Raw genomic sequence first — 18,028 nt, forward strand, 5'->3', positions numbered from 1 at the left:
GCAGTGAGCCAAGACAGGGCCATTGCACTCAAGCCCTCTGTTTAAAAAAGAAAAAAGATCCTGAGAGATCCTGCCATGAAAAAACAAGCAATACCTGTGAAAAGAAAAGAAGGGGCGGGGGGAAGATCCTGCCAGTTATTTCTATATTATGAAACTACTGATACACTGGTTCTAAATCACACTAGTGGGAAGGACTCAGCAATCTAGAGAGATGGAAAGGGGTGGGAAGGGAGGGAGAGGCTACATGTAAATTTAAGAAGAAATGAGAAAAAGGAGAAATACCACCAATGTTTTCTGGTTAAAATTATCTTCAGAATATTCATCAATGAAGATGCCCTTCCAGTTAGTACTAACTCAAGACGAATCTAATACATAGTGTTAAATGTACGTGTATAGGACACTTTTCTTGCTATAACTCAGAGCAAATGTTTGTTGTTTTTTAAGTTAATTTTTTGTAGAGATGGAGTCTCGCTGTGTTGAGGAGGTTGGTCTCAAACTCCTGGCCTCAAGCAATCCTCTCATCTTGATCTCCCAAAGTGCTAGGAGCCACTGCACTATCCCCAGAGGAAATGTTTTAGAAAATGTTCAGGCCGGGCGCGGTCACGCCTGTAATCCCAGCACTTTGGGAGGCAGAGGCGGGCGGATCACGAGGTCAGGAGATCAAAACCATCTTGGCTAACACGGTGAAACCCCGTCTCTACTAAAAACACAAAAAATTAGCCGGGCGTGGTGGCGGGCGCCTGTAGTCCCGCTACTCAGGAGGCTGAGGAGAAGAATGGCGTGAACCTGGGAGGTGGAGCTTGCAGTGAGCCGAGATCGCACCACTGCACTCCAGCCTGGGTGACAGAGCGAGACTCCATCTCAAAAAAAAAAAAAAAAAAAAAAGTTTGTAGGGTGTAGGGGCAAGGCGCCGTGGCTTATGCCTGTAATCCCAGCACTTTGGGAGGCCGCGGTTCGCGGATCACAAAGTCAGGAGTTCGAGACCAGTTTGGCCAACATGGTGAAACCCTGTCTCTACTAAAAATACAAAAATTAGCTGGGCATGGTGGCAGGCACCTGTAGTCCCAGCTACTCGGGAGGCTGAGGCAGGAGAACTGCTTGAACCTGGGAGGTGGAGGCTGCAGTGAGCCAAGATCGTGCCACAGCACTCCAGCCTGGGCGACAGAGCAAGGACACCATCTCAAAAAAAAAAAAAAAAAAAGTAGGTTAACTTTTAAAACTTTTTTTTTTTTTTGAGACCGAGTCTCGCTGTCATCCAGCCAGGGGTGCAGTGCCAAGATCTCAGCTCACTGCAACTTCTGCCTCACAGGCTCAAGCGATTCTCATGCCTCAGCCTCCCAAGTAGCTGGGATTACAGTCGTCTGCCACCATGCCCAGCTAATTTTTGTATTTTTAGTAGAGACGTGGTTTCACCATGTTGGCCAGGCTGGTCTTGAATTCCTGGCCTAATGTGATCCATCTCGACCTCTCAAAGTGCTGGGACTACCAGCAAGCCAATGGCGCCTAGCCGGCCTACCTTTTAAAACATTTTATCTTACAGACTTTTTCTAATTTTCAGTGGCACTAATTTACTCTCATAATGAAAACCAAAAGCACTACTCACATCAAAGCCAACTTACCTACCTGCAGAACAGCTCAAACAATCAAAACAAACAAAAAGCCCCTCAAGCTAAAATTCATTTACATCTTATATTCCTTTTCATGAAGTGGGCCAGATACTGCAAGAGCATTAACTACTTAATGACGGAGAGAACAGTGAGAAAACTATGATTTGCAGAGTATGAGAGTATACGAGGTCACAAAGTGAACACTGTAAGCCAAGGGGTGAGGGGACACAGCAGGAAGAGCTCCAAGACTCAACAACAAAAGTTTGCATGTGCTGTGCTGTTAACTTTGGGAATCTCCCTGGTTTCTTAGACATTCCCTAGATCTGGGACACCAGTAAAGCTTTTTAAAAAAGAGAGGAAGAAAGAAAAGAGCCCAGCTACTCAGGAGGCCGAGATGGGAAGAGTTTGAGGCTGCAGTGAGCTATGATTGCTGCACTGTACTCCAGCCTAGGTGATACAGTGAGACTGTCTCTTTAAAATAACCAACCAAACAAAAAAACATGAGGGAGAGTGACAGAAGGAGGGCGAAAAAGTTTTTTTTTGTTGTTGTTTTTTTTTTTTTTTTTTTTTTTTTTCGAGACAAGTTTTGCTCTTGTTGCCCAGGCTGGAGTGCAATGGCGTGATCTCGGCTCATGCAACCTCCACCTCCTGGGTTCAAGCAATTCTGCCTCGGCCTCCTGAGTAGCTGGGATTACAGGCATGCACCACCACACCCAGCTAATTTTTTTTTTAGTAGAGACAGGGTTTCTCCATGTTGGTCAGGCTGGTCTCGAATTCCCCACCTCAGATTATCCGCCTGCCTCAGCCTCCCAAAGTGCTGGGATTACAGGCGTAAGCCACTGCACCTGGCCTGATTTTTTTTTTTTTTAAATGGAGTCTCGATCTGTCCCCCAGGCTGGAGTGCAATGGTGCAATTTTGACTCATTGCAACTTCCACCTTCTGGGTTCAAGCGATTCTCCCGCCTCAGCCTCCCAAGTAGCTGGGATTACAGGTGCCTGCCATCACACCGGCTACTTGTTTTGTATTTTTAGTAGAGATGGGGTTTCACCATGTTGGCCAGGATGGTCACGAACGCCTGACCTCAGGTGATCCACCCACCTCAGCCTCCCAAAGTGCTGGGATTACAGGCGTGAGCCACTGTGCCCAGCCACGAAAAAGCAAGTTCTGATATGAAGGGTAACTGTTAAGGTCATGCTGCCAGACAACAGTTGGCTGGAAATAAGAAAGCATCAGTGAAGAGTAAGGAGGTATATAAACTAAAGTTTCTAGTCTACAACTGTCCAGTAAATATTCCTGATAGAACACACCATGCCTGACAATACTTAATCTGTTAGTTAATTCATGAGGACATACTGGTAAAGAGTGAAGGTGTATTTAAATCTCAATTAAATTTTGGAAAATTTGGTAGGAAACACGAAAATACTAACCAGTAAGCATGAGTACAAGTATCTGCAGATGAATTATACTGATCTAACCAGTGCATCAAGGCATCATCTGAGACGACCTGTAAAAATGAGAAAAATTTCATTGAAAACAGTATTGCTTTAAATAAACTGGTTACCTAGTCTGGTCTGTAATTCTAGAGGCAGCCAATTTAAAATAATCTCTACACAAAAAGCCTAACCCTTGCTATTAACTGAATCTGAATGCCATTTGAAAAGCTCTGTCATGTTGGTTCCTCTTATGTAATACATTTTTCAAATAACTACTTAACTATAATTGTTTTCAAATCAGAATGCCTACAAATAATAACACAAGGTAATATTAATAAAATAAAATCTAATAGTAAATGTTAGGAAAAATGGTCACTTACTGTTTTCTATAAATCACTGCAAAATATAAACATAGAGGCATCCTCACAATAAAACTAAGATGTAGTGAGAAGGGCTTTAAACATTCTAACTTTTGTGATTAGCACTGGAAGCTTCCTTTACTGAAGAGATAAGCTGTTTCAAATAATCATTTTAGGCTGGGCACGGTGTCTCATGCCTATAATCCCAGCACTTTGGGAGGCTGAGGCGGGTGGATCACTTAAGGCCAGGAGTTCAAGACCAGTCTGGCTAACATGGTGAAACTCCATCTCTACTAAACATAAAAAAAAATTTGGCCAGGTGTGTGGCACATGCCTGTAATCCCAGCTACTTGGAAAGCTGAGGCACGAGAATCACTTGAACCAGGGAAGCGGAGGTTACAGTGAACTAAGATCGCGCCACTACACTCCCAGCCTGGGCAACAGAAGGAGTCACCTTAGAAGTTTCTTAAGGCTGGTAACATTAAGACTGATATTAGCATAACAAAAGTTGACATTTTCCTTAAACCAGGCTGGGTGCGGTGGCTGACACCTGTTAATTCTAGCACTTTGGGAGGCAGAAGTGGACAATCGCTTGAGCCCATGAGTTCCAGACCAGCTCAGCCTTTGCAACACAGTGAGACCTCATTAAAAAAAAAAAAAAAAAAAAAAGAAAGAAAAAGAAAATATAATTTCATACCTAGAAAAGCTATCTTAAACAATTTCAATATATTATAAAATAAGTATTCTTTTTTTTTTTTTTTTTTTGAGACGGAGTCTTGCTCTGTCTCCCTGGCTGGAGTGCAGTGGTGCAATCTCGGCTTACTGCAGCCTCCACTTCACAGGTTAAAGTGATTCTCCTGCCTCAGCCGCCTGAGTAACTGGGATTACAGGCATGCACCACCACACCTGGCTATCTTTTCTATCTTTAGTAGAGATGAGGTTTCGCCATATTGGCCAGGCTGGTCTCCAACTCCTGACCTCAGGTGATCCAACCGCCACGGCCTCCCAAAGTACTAGGATTACAGGCATGAGCCACTGTGCCCAGCCAAAATAAGTATTCTTTCTTTTGAGATGAAGTTTCGCTCCTGTTGCCCAGGCTGGAGTGCAAAGGCGCGATCTTGGCTCACTGCAACCTCCACCTCCCGGGTGCAAGTGATTCTCCTACCTCGGCCTCCCGAGTGCCTGGGATTACAAGTATGCATCACCATCCTGGGATAATATTTTGCATTTTTAGTAGAGATGGGGTTTCTCCATGTTGGTCAGGCTGGTCTCAAACTCCTGACCTCAGGTGATCTGCCGGCCTCGGCCTCCCAAAGTGCTGAGATTACAGGTGTGAGCCACATCGCCTGGCCCAAAGTAAGTATTCCTATATAATATAATGTACAAATGAGAAAATACCTTCTTATATTTCTTTTTTAGATCAGCATAAATTTCTAATTTGAGCTGCTTCCCAGTATTTGGTCGATAAACTAAGAAAAGTTTCTTTTTAGGATTCACTTCTTTAACTAAGATGGCAGTTTTCTTGTTGTTCCTTATCTGTTTAAAGAAAATGACAAAATATAAAGATTTTATAATACACACTTTAAGACATGTTTTTGTACCATTACGTCAGTAAATATAATCATTTGAGACTGTAACACTAAATAAGTACATGGTAACTTTAAAAAGGACCGAAACTGCTTGTTTAAAAGACTTTAACACAGCCACACCCAAAGGGCAGTTATTGGACCTTAATTCTGGCTAAAGATGAAGGTTAAAGACCAAAGTTATCTTCAGAAAACTACGTGGAATTAGCTTTAATGCACAAATGTCCAACACAGATCATTTTGCTTCTTTTATTTCCTGTACCTGGAATCCCAGTCAAGCAGCCTGAGAGAGATAAGAAAAACCAAGTGTAATAAAATGTTAACAGTAGAATCCAGGTAGTAGGCATTAGGGGTCTTCAAAGAAAATTCTTTAAGCTCTGCTGTATGTTTTTAAACATTTCTCAGTAAAATGGAAAAAGAAATGTTACTCTCCTTTCAAGTTAACAATAGAATTCAAGCCCCTCCAAGATAAGGCCTTGGATGGCCCCAGTCCTCTGCACTTGTCTACTCCGTCAGTACTGCCCTTCCCGATGTCACAGGGTTTTGAAGGGCAAAGTGAGAGATCACATGATAAAGTGTTCTGTAAACAGCAAAGCTATGGCAGCAGAAAGCAAAAATGTTGAACAAATTGTCCACACATATGGAGGTAAAAATGGAAGAAACGGAAGCATTAGAGAAATGTTGGAATTCAGGTATGTATTTTTAACTTTTTATTTTTTTTTTTTGAGACAGTCTTGCTCTGTCACCAGTCTGGAGCACAGGGGTGCGATCTCAGCTCACTGCAAGCTCCGCCTCCCAGGTTCAAGGAGATTCTCCTGCCTCAGCCTCCCGAGTAGCTGGGACTACAGGTACCCACCACCATGCCCGGCTAATTTGATATTTTTAGTAGAGACAGGGTTTCTCCATGTTGTCCAGGCTGGTCTCGAACTCCCGACCTCAGGTGATCCGCCCGACCCGGCCTCCCAAAGTGCTAGGATTACAGACGTGAGCCACCACGGCTGGCCTATTTTTAACTTTTAAAAGTTGGATTTAAGAGAAAAACTTTAAGAGGGAGGAGTTACTCTTAAAACTCCATTTAACTCAAGGAAAAACAACTGGAAAACTCATTTCTTCTTTAATGAAGACGGAACAGCGTCTAAACAACCATTTCTGGAGCAAAACGGAAGGAAAAAGAAAAGTTTCAAAGTAAAACCATTTTTCCAGCCCCCTACGCAATAAATCATTGTTTGCAGGGCTATTAACTTTTTATATTCATTCTTATAATAAAAAACACAATATTTTACTTTCCTCTTCATGGATATTAAAGACCCTTGGTCTCTTACTTTTTCCAACGAATTGAAACATTGTTTATATAATTACTGTAAAGTCATAAGACAACGGTTAAAGTGAAGATTATATTTATTTATTTTATTTTATTTATTTATTTTTGAGATGGAGTCTTGCTCTGTCACCCAGGCTGGAGTGCAGTGGCGCGATCTTGGCTCACTGCAAGCTCCGCCTCCCGGGTTCACGCCATTCTCCTGCCTCAGCCTCTCCGAGTAGCTGGGACTACAGGCGCCCGCCACCATGCCCGGCTAATTTTTTTGTATTTTTAGTAGAGACGGGGTTTCACCGTGGTCTCGATCTCCTGACCTCATGATCTGCCCGCCTCGGCCTCCCAAAGTGCTGGGACTACAAGCGTGAGCCACCGCGCCCGGCCTGAAGATTATATTTAAAATTATTTATCAGCTGACAGGAAATATCCAAACCTATACTTAGAGGATAGTGTTTAAGACACTTAACAATGGGCTCTGTCTTGACAGTGTCAGGTTAATTATACATCACAGAACAGTGGAAAGTGATTCTGACATTGTTTTCCTAATGGCAGCACAGGTTACACACTGAAAAGTATGGTGGCCTAATGCAGTGGAGGTTCAAAGGCAAACGAAGACCAGGAATGAGGTCTCTAGGACCACCACTCCTCATGCCCAGCCACCTGTTGCCACACAGAGAATGAAGGACCAGTATTACCACATCCTTCAACCTAAGGGAAGCTGGGGATCAGGACTTTCATCACAATCTACCAACGGTGATATTCTGGCAATAATTTCAAATTAAAGATAATAACCAAGAGCCAGGTGCAGTGGTGCATGCCTGTAATCCCAGCTATTCAGGTGGTCAAGGTGAGAGGATGGATCAAGCCCAGGAGGAGTTCGAGACTGTCCTGAAAATAACCAACACCCTATGTGGACCAATCAAAATCGCATCTATGGGGGATAGCCGAGTAAAATATGTGAAGTTTACCAATATCAACATCTTGGTTGTGATATTGCATTACAGTTTTGAAAAATATTACCACTGGGGTAACTGGTAAAAGTATGCAAGATTTTTATCTGTACTGTTTCTTATAATGACATGCAAATCAACCTACAGTTCAACCAGTATTTCAAAAACCCCAAAACCAGCAAGGCACAGTAGCTCACAACTGTAATCCAGCACTTTGGGAGGCCGAGGTGGGAGGATCATTTAAGCCTAGGAGTTTGAGACCAGCCTGGACAACACAGTGAGACATCAACTGCATTAAAAAAAAAAATTGCCAAATGTGGTGGAGTGTACCTGTGGTCCCAGCTACTCAAGAGGCTGGGGTGGGAGGATTGTCTGAGCCCAGGGGGTTGAAGCTGCAGTGAGCCGTGATCACGCACGCCACTGCTTATCAGCCTGGGTGACAGAGCGAGCGAGATCCCATTACAAAAAAACAAAACCAAACCAAAAAACCCCAACTCAACTAGGAGCCAGATCCTTTGAGAGCTTTTCTCTAGATCAAGGATCAGCAGCTTAGACCTGTGGAATAAATCCAGTTTGGCGCTCCTAAACTGAGGTAAGTTTAAGGAGGAATGATGGAAGGTGGGGAAAAAAAAGAGAAAGGAAGGAAGGAAAACACAGAGGACATGCAATATAGACCACATATGGCCTACAAAACCATACATATCTGGCCTTCATAGAAAAAGTTTAGCGACTCCTGCCCTAGATAATTTATGACTTCATCATGCCCGTGCCATCATCATACCTGTAGTTACTTCATATGAGCAAGAACCAGGTCTTATTTGCAGTCACTCCATAAATATTTGTACATAGAAAGCAAAATATGTTATATACAACCAATGAAATATTACTCAGCCTTGGCCGGGCGCGGTGGCTCATGCCTGTAATCCCAGCACTTTGGGAGGCTGAGACGGGCAGATCATGAGGTCAGGTGACCGAGACCATCCTGGCTAACACGGTGAAACCCCGTCTCTACTAAAAATATAAAAAATTAGCCGGCCTGGTGGCAGGCGCCTGTAGTCTCAGCTACTCCGGAGGCTAAGGCAGGAGAATGGTGTGAACTCAGGAGGCGGAGCTTGCAGTGAGCCGAGACTGCGCCACTGCACGCCAGCCTGGGCAGCAGAGCCAGACTCTGTCTCCAAAAAAAAAAAAAAAAAAAAAAAAGAAATATTACTCAGCCTTGTAAAAAAGAATGAAGGGGCCAGGCAGGGTAGTTTACACCTGTAATCCCAGCACTTTGGGAGGCAGAGGTGGGAGGATCACTTGAGGCCAAGAGTTTCAAATCAGCCTGGTCAACGTAGTGAGACACCATCTCTACAAAAGAAAAATTAAAAAATTAGCCACATGCTGGGCGCGGTGGTTCATGCCTTAATCCCAGCACTACGGGAGGCCAAGGCAGGCAGATTACCTGAGGTCAAGAGATCGAGGCCATCCTGGCTAACACAGTGAAACCCTGTCTCTACTAAAAATAAAAAATTTAGCCAGGCATGGTGGCGCGTGCCTGTAGTCCCAACTACTCAGGAGGCTGTGGCAGGAGAATCACTTGAACTCAGAAGGCGGAGGTTGCAGTGAGCCAAGATCCTGCCACTGCACTCCAGCCTGGGTGACAGATTGAAACTGCCTCAAAAAACAAAACAAAACAAAACAACCCCAAATATCTTAGAGAACTGGTGAAATAAAATTTCTGTTGTCTTGGATCTGAGTAAGTCAATATGCAACTCAAGATACTGCTGAATATCTATATATATATATGCATAGATATGTGTGCGCACACACACCCGAGTTCTGTCCACAGAGACAATATGAAACTCGAGACTGTTGAGTATCTATACATACATGTATAGATGTGTGCGCACACACACCCCTTAGTTCTGTCCACAGAGACAAATCATAACTAAAAGAATGTAGCTGTTTTACTAACTGAAAAATGAGTCTTAAAGATACAAAGCATTATTAAGACTAAAGTAAGTCTCTGTCTTATGAAAAATGCTTGATTTAAGAAAATGTTGGCCGGGTGCAGTGGCTCAAGCCTGTAATCCCAGCACTTTGGGAGGCTGAGGTGGGCAGATCACGAGGTCAGGAGATCAAGACCATCCTGGCTAACACAGTGAAACCCCGTCTCTACTAAAAATACAAAAAAAATTAGCCAGGCGTGGTAACAGGTGCCTGTAGTCCCAGCTACTATCGGGAGGCTGAGGCAAGGAGAATGGCGTGAACCTGGGAGGTGGAGCTTGCAGTGAGCTGAGATCGCGCCACTGCACTCCAGCCTGGGCAACAGAGCAAGACTCAACCTCAGAAAAAAAAAAAAAAAAAAAAAAAAAAGTTAACAATTCAGCCAGGTGTGGTGGCTCACATCTACAATTCCTTTGGGAGGACAAGGCAGGCAGATCACCTGAGGTCAGGAGTTCGAGACCAGCCTGGCCAACATGGTGAAACTTCGCCTCTACTAAAAATACAAAAATTAGGCTGGGTGCAGTGGTTCACGCCTCTAATCCCAGCACTTTGGAAGGCCGAGGCGGGCAGGTCACCTGAGGTCGGGAGTTTGAGAATAGCCTGACCAACATGAAGAAACCCTGTCTCTACTAAAAATACGAAATCAGCCAGGCCTAGTGGCACATGCTTGTAATCTCAGCTTCTCGGGAAGCAGAGGATGCGGTGAGCCGAGATCGCGCCATTGCACTCCAGCCTGGGCAACAAAGAGCGAAACTCTGTCTCAGAAAAAAAAAGAAAAAAGAAAATGTAACAATTCTAAACTCGCATCTAATAACATCCTTTAAAATGCATTAAGTAAAAACATAATACAAACGGACAAACACACAATTACAACGATAAATTACCAAAATAGAGAAAGCTAAACACAACTGGGAAACAGGTACAAAGTGAAGAGACAATTACAATGCTGGCCATTAAAAAGTATTATATATCTGAACAGCATTTAAAGGAAAAGTCGTACTTGCAATGACAAGTAAAAGCCATCATCTGGTCCTGTCAGCTCAGCCCAAATCTTGGTAGCTTCCTCCCATGACATTCCCCTCTCTACACTAATCTGTAAGAGAAATAATGAAATTTAAACTCATTTCTGTAAATGCATCTCATGGGAAGACAATACTTCACAACATTTTCTAAACTTACCGTGTATAATTCTACGTGGCCAGAGGTTGAATATCCTGGAGTCAGAAACTTTTTAACATCACTTTTCCTCACCTTTTCATCTCCAGAACCAAGATCTTGAACAAGAGAAAGAAACATATAAATGTAAAAAGAACATTTTTATCAGGTACACATGTTTAAAGAATTTCTCCACTCCACATTTTCCCTGGGGACACTGAGGGGGATATTTTCCCTACTTACCTAAGATTCCCATATCATATCTTCCATTTTTTTTGGCATTTTGAACAACTGCAGTAAGCGTGTCTGCAAAATACTGAAATAATGCATTCTGCTGATGTACCTCCATGCCTAAAATTCTATTTAAGAATTTTCCTATGTTGTTATAATCTGTAATGACAAAAGATGAACGTTTTCATGCATTCAAATGGTAATTAAAAATTTTTTATTCATCTAGGCTTAGTTCAAGTCCCACTTTCTCTTCTAAAAGTCTTCCTTCTTAACTCTTACACTGTCCTCACAACAAGGCTGTAATCTGCCCATTTCTCTCTCTAGCAATTAGCACCACTGCTCAAAAGAGTGTCAAATTGAATTTTTGCATCTTCAGCCTCACTTATGCGAAGTATGAACACAATTCGCTACATAAGAAAGTTAGTTCTCCAGCACTGAATTCTCAACTGTAATGGCACTATTAGAATGTCTGGGAGCTTTGGAAAACTACCGATGTCTGAGCTCCACCCGACTTCAGTAATTTTTTGTTTTGTTTTGTTTTTTTGAGACGGAGTCTCGCTCTGCTGTCGCCCAGGCTGGAGTGCAGTGGTGCAATCTCGGCTCACTGCAACCTCCCCCTCCCAGATTCAAGCAGTTCTACTGCCTCAGCCTCCCGAGTAGCTGGGATTACAGGCGCCCACTACTATGCCCGGATAATTTTTGTATTTTTAGTAGAGACAGGGTTCCACCATCTTGGCCAGGATGGTCTTGGACTCCTGACCTTGTGATCTGCCTGCCTCGGCCTCCCAAAGTGATGGGATTACAGGTATGAGCCATCGTGCCTGACCAATTTTTTATTTTTTATTTTTTTAGACGGGGTCTTGCTCTACTGTCGCCGAAGTTGGAGTGCAGTGGTGCAATCTTGGCTCACTGCAACCTCTGCCTCGCGGGTTCAAGTAATTCTCTTGCCTTAGCCTCCCGAGTAGCTGGGACTACAGGCACCCGCCACCAGGCCTGGCTAATTTTTGTATTTTTAGTAGAGATGGGGTTTCATCATATTGGCCAGGCTGGTTGCAAACTCCTGACCTCGTGATCTACCCACCTCGGCCTCCCAAGGTGTTGGGATTACAGGCGTGAGCCACCGTGCCCAGCAGACTTCAGTAATTTTTAAAAGCTTGAGAGCTGATCATATTAGCAGCTAGTGCTGAAAACTGCTTCTCTATGTATGGATCTTTCACACATACCCCACAGCAGCCAAAACCACCCAGAATGTCTTAAGAACATGAAGCTTCCCCTTCAGCTCAAAAGCATACATCATAATGGGCTTTAATACTATAGCAACAGTTATATGCCTACACAAAGTTAATAGTAGTACCTTTATCAAGAGTAAGAATTCCCGAGCGATCTTCTACATTTATCAGGCCAACTCCTATCAGTCCTTGTCGAACATCTGTAAGAATAGGATCAATTCTGACTCATAAATTACAAGAGATGTCTATAATGTACCACTAAGTGAGAAAAGTATGCTCTAAGTAGTATCATGCCATTTTTAAAAAAAAACCTTGATATTTATGTAAACATGGAGAAAATGTGGAGAAAACTGCCCTTGTTCACATTGTCATCTGTGACCTAAGAAGGTGAGAATGGAAGGAGGGTTAAGGGGACTGTATTAACTCTCTTCATTATACATGATAAGATTCTTTTCCTTTTTTTGAGACGGAGTCTCACTCTGTCACCCAGGCTGGAGCGCAGTGCGCAATCTCAGCTCACTGCAACCTCTGCCTCACGGGTTCAAGCAATTCTCCTGCCTCGGTCTCCTGAGTAGCTGGGACTACAGGCTAAGTTTTATATTTTTAGTAGAGATGGGGTTTCGCCATGTTGGCCAGGCTGGTCTCAAATTCCTAACCTCCAGAGATCCACCCGGCTCGGCCTCCCAAAGTGCTGAGATTACAGGTGTGAGCCACTGCACCCAGCTACAAGATTATTGTCATTACTTATAATAAACAAGTAATCTATAATTTTTTTTTTTTTTTTTGCGACAGAGTCTGACTACGTTGCCCAGGCTGGAGTGCAATGGCATCATCTTGGCTCACTGCAACCTCCACCTCCCAGGTTCAAGGGATCCTCCCACCTCAGCTTCCCGAGTAGCTGGGGCTACAGGTGTGCATCACCGTGCCTGGCTAATTTTTTTTGTGATTTTTTGAGAGGGGGGTTCTCCATGTTGCCCAGGCTGGTCTTGATCTCCTGAGCTTAAATGATCCACCTGCCTTGGCCTCCCAAAGTGCTAAAATTACAGGTGTGAGCCACTGTGCCTAGCCATAACCTGTAATTTTAAGACGTTAGAAATAAATCAAGGAGTCTTTTTTTTTTTTTTTTTCTGAGAAAAGGTCTCTGTCACCCAGTGTGGAATGCAGTGGTGCCATCACAGCTCACTATAGCCTCCACCTCCTAGGCTCAAGCAATCCTCACACCTCAGCCTCCCAAAGTGCTGGGATTACAGGCATGAGCCACCGTGCCCAGCCCAGGGAGTTGTTTCTGACACTCCTGATGTCAAAAGGAGTCAAGGTGTAGGGTTAAGACTTTACTGCTTTTGTTGAAAGCCGAGAGTAATGATGAACACCCCTAACTGGTATGTCAATATGAACTGTTAACAACACATATCAGTATGTGCTAATATACCAAAAGGACTTTCTAGTTAAAAGTGCTAACTCCATCTGGGTGCGTTGGCTCACGTCTGTAATCCCAGCACTGTGGGATGTTGAGGTGGAAGGATCACAGGCGGCCAGGATTTCAAGACCAGCCTGGTCAACATCGCGAAACCCCATCTCTATTGAAAACACAAAAATTAGGCAGGTATGATGGCGGGCACCTGTAATCCCAGCTACTCGGGAGGTTCAAGCAGGAGAATCCTTTGAACCTGGTGGCGGAGGTTGCAGTGAGCCAAGATCACGCCACTGTACTCCAGCCTGGCGACAGAGCGAGACTCGGTCTTTAAATAAATAAATAAATAAATAATTTTTAAAAAAAGGCTATTTGGCAAAGTGATTTTACTCAATGTACTAAAACAACTTTCCTGTATTAAATCTATTATTAGACAAACATGCTTTCACTATATCAACAGTAAGAACACCTTCATTTGAATAAAATTTGCTTTAATCTGTTTAATACAAGATAATTATGTGTCCTAGTAACCATTAATTTCAAAGTTTTATACAATTTATGTCCAAAGAAAAAACTAATGTAACAGCAAATGTTACAACAGGTTTGAGTACATCTTCGTCAATAATCATTGTCGTTGTTACGAATATTTGTAGAAGTTACCTTTAAAAAATTCTCCAGGATAGTCTGGAGGTGGTGATACCATAGGAGAATCCAAGTTTACAATGGATTTCATCACAATTTCTAAAGCATTTCTTCCATACTGCAAAAAAAATCAAAACCTTTAACCAGTTTCAGCATTTGGATACTCTTCAATCACATGACCACCTAAATACTGTAAAAACTATTGGCTGGGTGTGGTGGCTCATGCCTGTAATCCCAACACTGTGGGAGGTCAAGGCGGGTGGGATCACCTGAGGTTGGGAGTTCAAGACCAACCTGACCAACATGGTGAAACCTCATCTCTACTACAAAAAATTAGCTGGGTGTGGTGGCAGACACCTGTAATCCCAGCTACTTGGGAGGCTGAGGCAGGAAAATCACTTGAACCTGGGAGGCGGAGGTTGTAGTGAGCAGAGATGGAGTCATTGTGCTCCAGCCTGGGCGACAAGAGCAAAAAACTCCCTCTCAACAAAACCCCCAAAAAACCACAAACTTATTGTACCAAAGATTCAAAAAAGCAATTCTCAATTATCTTTATATGTATTTATTTTTTCTTTTTTTGGAGACAGAGTTTCGCTCATCGCCCAGGCTGGAGTGTAATGGCACAATCTCTACTCACTGAAACCTCCGCCTCCCGGGTCCAAGTGGTTCTCCTGCCTCAGCCTCCCAAGTAGCTGGGATTATAGGTGCCCGCCACCATGCCCAACTAATTTTTTTTTTCCTGACAGAGTCTTGCTCTGTCGACAGGCTGGAGTGCAGTGGTGTAAACTCGGCTCATTACAACCTCTGAATCCCAGGTTGAAGTGATTTTCCTGCCTCAGCCTCCCAAGTAGCTAGGATTACAGGCGCACAACACCACGCCCAGCTAATTTTTCTATTTTTAGTAGAGACAAGAATTTCACCATGTTGGCCAGGATGGTCTCGATCTCTCGACCTCATGATCCGCCCACCATGGTCTCCCAAAGTGCTGGGATTACAGGCGTGAGCCACTGTGCCCAGTCACGCCCAACTAATTTTTGTATAATTTTTTGGGACAGAGTCTTGCCCTATTGTCCAGGCTGGAGTGCAGTGGCATGATCTCGGCTCACTGCAACCTCTGCCCCCCTCAGCTCACTGCAACCTCCACCTCCCAAGTAGCTGGGACTACAGATGCATGCCCCCACGCCCGTCTAATTTTTTTGTATTTTTAGTAGAGATGGGGTTTCACTATGTTGGTCAGGCTGGTCTCAAACTCCTGACCTCAGGTGACCCACCTGCCTTGGCCTCCCAAAGTTCTGGGATTATAGGCATGAGCAAATGACCCCGGCCTAATTTTTGTATTTTTTTTGAGACGGAGTCTCACTCTGTCGCACAGGCTGGAGTGCAGTGACGCAATCTCGGCTCACTGCAAGCTCCGCCTCCCGGGTTCACGCCATTCTCCTGCCTCAGCCTCTCTGAGTAGCTGGGACTACAGGCGCCCACCACCACGCCCGGCTAATTTTTTGTATTTTTTTTAGTAGAGACGGGGTTTCACCATGGTCTCAATCTCCTGACCTCGGGATCCGCCCGCCTCGGCCTCCCAAAGTGCTGGGATTACAAGCGTGAGCCACCGCACCCGGCCAATTTTTGTATTTTTTTTTTAGTACAGATGTGGTTGCACCATGTTGGCCAGGCTGGTCTCGAACTCCTGACCTCAGGTGATCCACCCGCCTTGGCCTCTGAAAGTGCTGGGATTACAGACATGAGCCACCGCGCCTGGCCTTTATACATATTTTATACTACCTAGTTCATGTCTCTACACATAACAAACATGAGAAAAATTAACTTCCTTTGCTTCTGAGAACTCACAGTTAATTCATTCTCATTTATTCTTGTTTTCCAAAAAGAATAAAGACAACTACATTGCTGTACTGATACTTAACATGTGATCTAACATACATGTGAAATTCTGTCTTACAGGAAGCCATGATTTTAAAGCAAATGCATAGGAGAGGCAGTTTGGTTTTAGACAGTAACTACTTTTCTTTCGTGTTCCCTAAAGACACCATACACTATCACAAGTTTTCAGAGATACTGAAAATTGAAATGTACCTTATTATCAAAGTTGAACCTGCTCAGATCCCTAGATTCTGTTGCTCTTCTATCACCATGTGTAAGTGCCCCCTATTAAAAACAAAAATTTCAATCAAGGCACAGGTAAACTTTTACCAGAAAACAGGTACAACAGATCATCATTTACACACAGCCACACAACTCCAAAACTCACCAAACTCTCAAGTCTTTTAGCAACAATAGATGCAAATCTTTGTTCTCCTGCCAGTTCAGAAATCAGAAAGACATACTCAGGAGCAGTAACTTGGTTTGATCTATGAGTACGCCCTGCAACGAAATTTTGTTTTAAAGATCACTGATTGTGTTCGCTGGACAGAGAATATTCTGAGATGTATTCCTAGCATTTAACACTAAACTGGTATTGGGAAACTACTAAACAATAAAAATTACAGATAATGTAAAATTACCATAACACACATAAAACTGCTCAATGACAGAAGTATTAGCATTGCTACCCCAATTTTGCTTAACCACATGTTACTGATGCAAAATTACTCTGGATTTTCCCAAAATTGTTTTTCAAATCATTGGTCACAAGAACATGAAGATGGAGGGAGGAGCTATGGGCCTTTGGTGAAGCTACTGAGGTTGGAAAAGCATATGGAAGTAGCAGCTTCTCTGATATGGACCTAATACATCCTTAAGTTTTATAAGGACACTCCTTGAGGAGCCCTGTTCTTGGAACCCCACAAATTTCCACAACATATATATTTTTTACAACTTGTAAACAAGCAAAAAATGAATCCCTAATGCATCATATAAGGTATATATAACACTCCTTAAATGCAAAATCTGAAATTTCGAGATAAGATATAAGACATTAAACAGGATTTTTTTGTTGTTGTTGTTAAGAGTTTCGCTCTTGTTGCCGAAGCTGGACTGCAATGTTGTGATCTTGGCTCACTGCAACTTCTGCCTCCTGGGTTCAAGCAATTCTCCTGCCTTCGCCTCCTGAGTAGCCGGGATTACAGGCATGTGCCACCACGCCCGGCTAATTTTGTATTTTCAGTAGAGACAGAGTTTCTCCATGTTGGTCAGCCTGGTCTCGAACTCCCGACCTCAGGTGATCCGCCCACCTCAGCCTGCCAAAGTGCTGAAATTACAGGCGTGAGCCGCCGCACCCAGCCTGTTTTTGTTTTTTTGAGACAAGGTCACGCTCTGTCACCCAGGCTGCAGTGCAGTGGTGAAATCAAATCTCACTGCAACCTTGAAGTCCTGGACTCAAGTAATCCTCCTACCTCAGCCTCCTGAGTAGCTGGGACTACAGGCACACACCACCACACCCAGCCAGTTCTTCTTTTTTTTTTTTTTTTTTTGAGATGGAATCTCCCTATGTTACCCAGGCTGGAGTGCAATGGCGTGATCTCAGCTCACTGCAGCCTGTGCCTCCCAGGTTCAAGTGATTCTCCTGCCTCAACACCCTAAGTAGCTGAGATTACAGGTGCGTGCCAACACACCCAGTTAATTTTTGTATTTTTAGTAGAGGCTGGGTTTCACCATGTTGACCAGGCTGGTCTCAAACTATTACCTCAAGTGATGCACCCACCTCAGCCTCCCAAAGTGCTGGGATTACAGGCACGAGCCACTGCTTTCAGCTCAGTTTTTCTTTTCTTTTGGTGGAGACAGGGTCTCACTGTGTTGCCCAGGCTGGTCTCAAACTCCCGGACTCAAGTTATCCTCCCACCATGGCCTCCCAAAATGTTGGGATTACAGGCATGAGCCACTGTGCCCAGCCTAAACCTAGGTTTTGATATGCACAAATTTACCCCAATGATTCCTAGCTATCCATTAAGTGAAATCCAGTTGTAGGAACTTACCGAATTGTTGAATTGCTCTATCAGCGCTCCAGGGTAATTCTAAAGTCATATGAACTCTTCGCCTTTGATTTTTAGCTCTCCTATCTGCTTGTAATGAAATACCCGAGCTGGCAGCTTCTGAGATGATAGCAATATTCTGTGTCAAATATAAGAAAAATAAAGTCACTTTTGCATTAAGAACAAGCAGGCCAGTG

General features: G+C 43.6%; 1 protein-coding gene across 6 annotated transcripts in view; it reads right to left on the minus strand.

Annotated features, from left to right (window-relative positions):
* Positions 1-18,028, minus strand: part of SBNO1 (strawberry notch homolog 1) — an 80,356-nt gene that overhangs the window by 11,507 nt on the left and 50,821 nt on the right. For all 6 annotated transcript variants that reach the window (XM_030821604.1, XM_030821603.1, XM_030821608.1 and 3 more), the window contains 10 exons: positions 17,835-17,970; positions 16,172-16,284; positions 15,997-16,068; positions 13,927-14,026; positions 11,981-12,055; positions 10,639-10,785; positions 10,420-10,514; positions 10,241-10,333; positions 4,799-4,936; positions 3,036-3,112 (listed from right to left, as the gene is read on the minus strand). In XM_030821604.1, coding sequence (XP_030677464.1) covers positions 3,036-3,112; positions 4,799-4,936; positions 10,241-10,333; positions 10,420-10,514; positions 10,639-10,785; positions 11,981-12,055; positions 13,927-14,026; positions 15,997-16,068; positions 16,172-16,284; positions 17,835-17,970 — 1,046 coding nt within the window. The remainder of the gene's footprint in view (positions 1-3,035; positions 3,113-4,798; positions 4,937-10,240; positions 10,334-10,419; positions 10,515-10,638; positions 10,786-11,980; positions 12,056-13,926; positions 14,027-15,996; positions 16,069-16,171; positions 16,285-17,834; positions 17,971-18,028) is intronic.

Source organism: Nomascus leucogenys, chromosome 10 (genome assembly GCF_006542625.1).
Source record: "Nomascus leucogenys isolate Asia chromosome 10, Asia_NLE_v1, whole genome shotgun sequence".
Lineage (NCBI taxonomy): Eukaryota > Metazoa > Chordata > Mammalia > Primates > Hylobatidae > Nomascus > Nomascus leucogenys.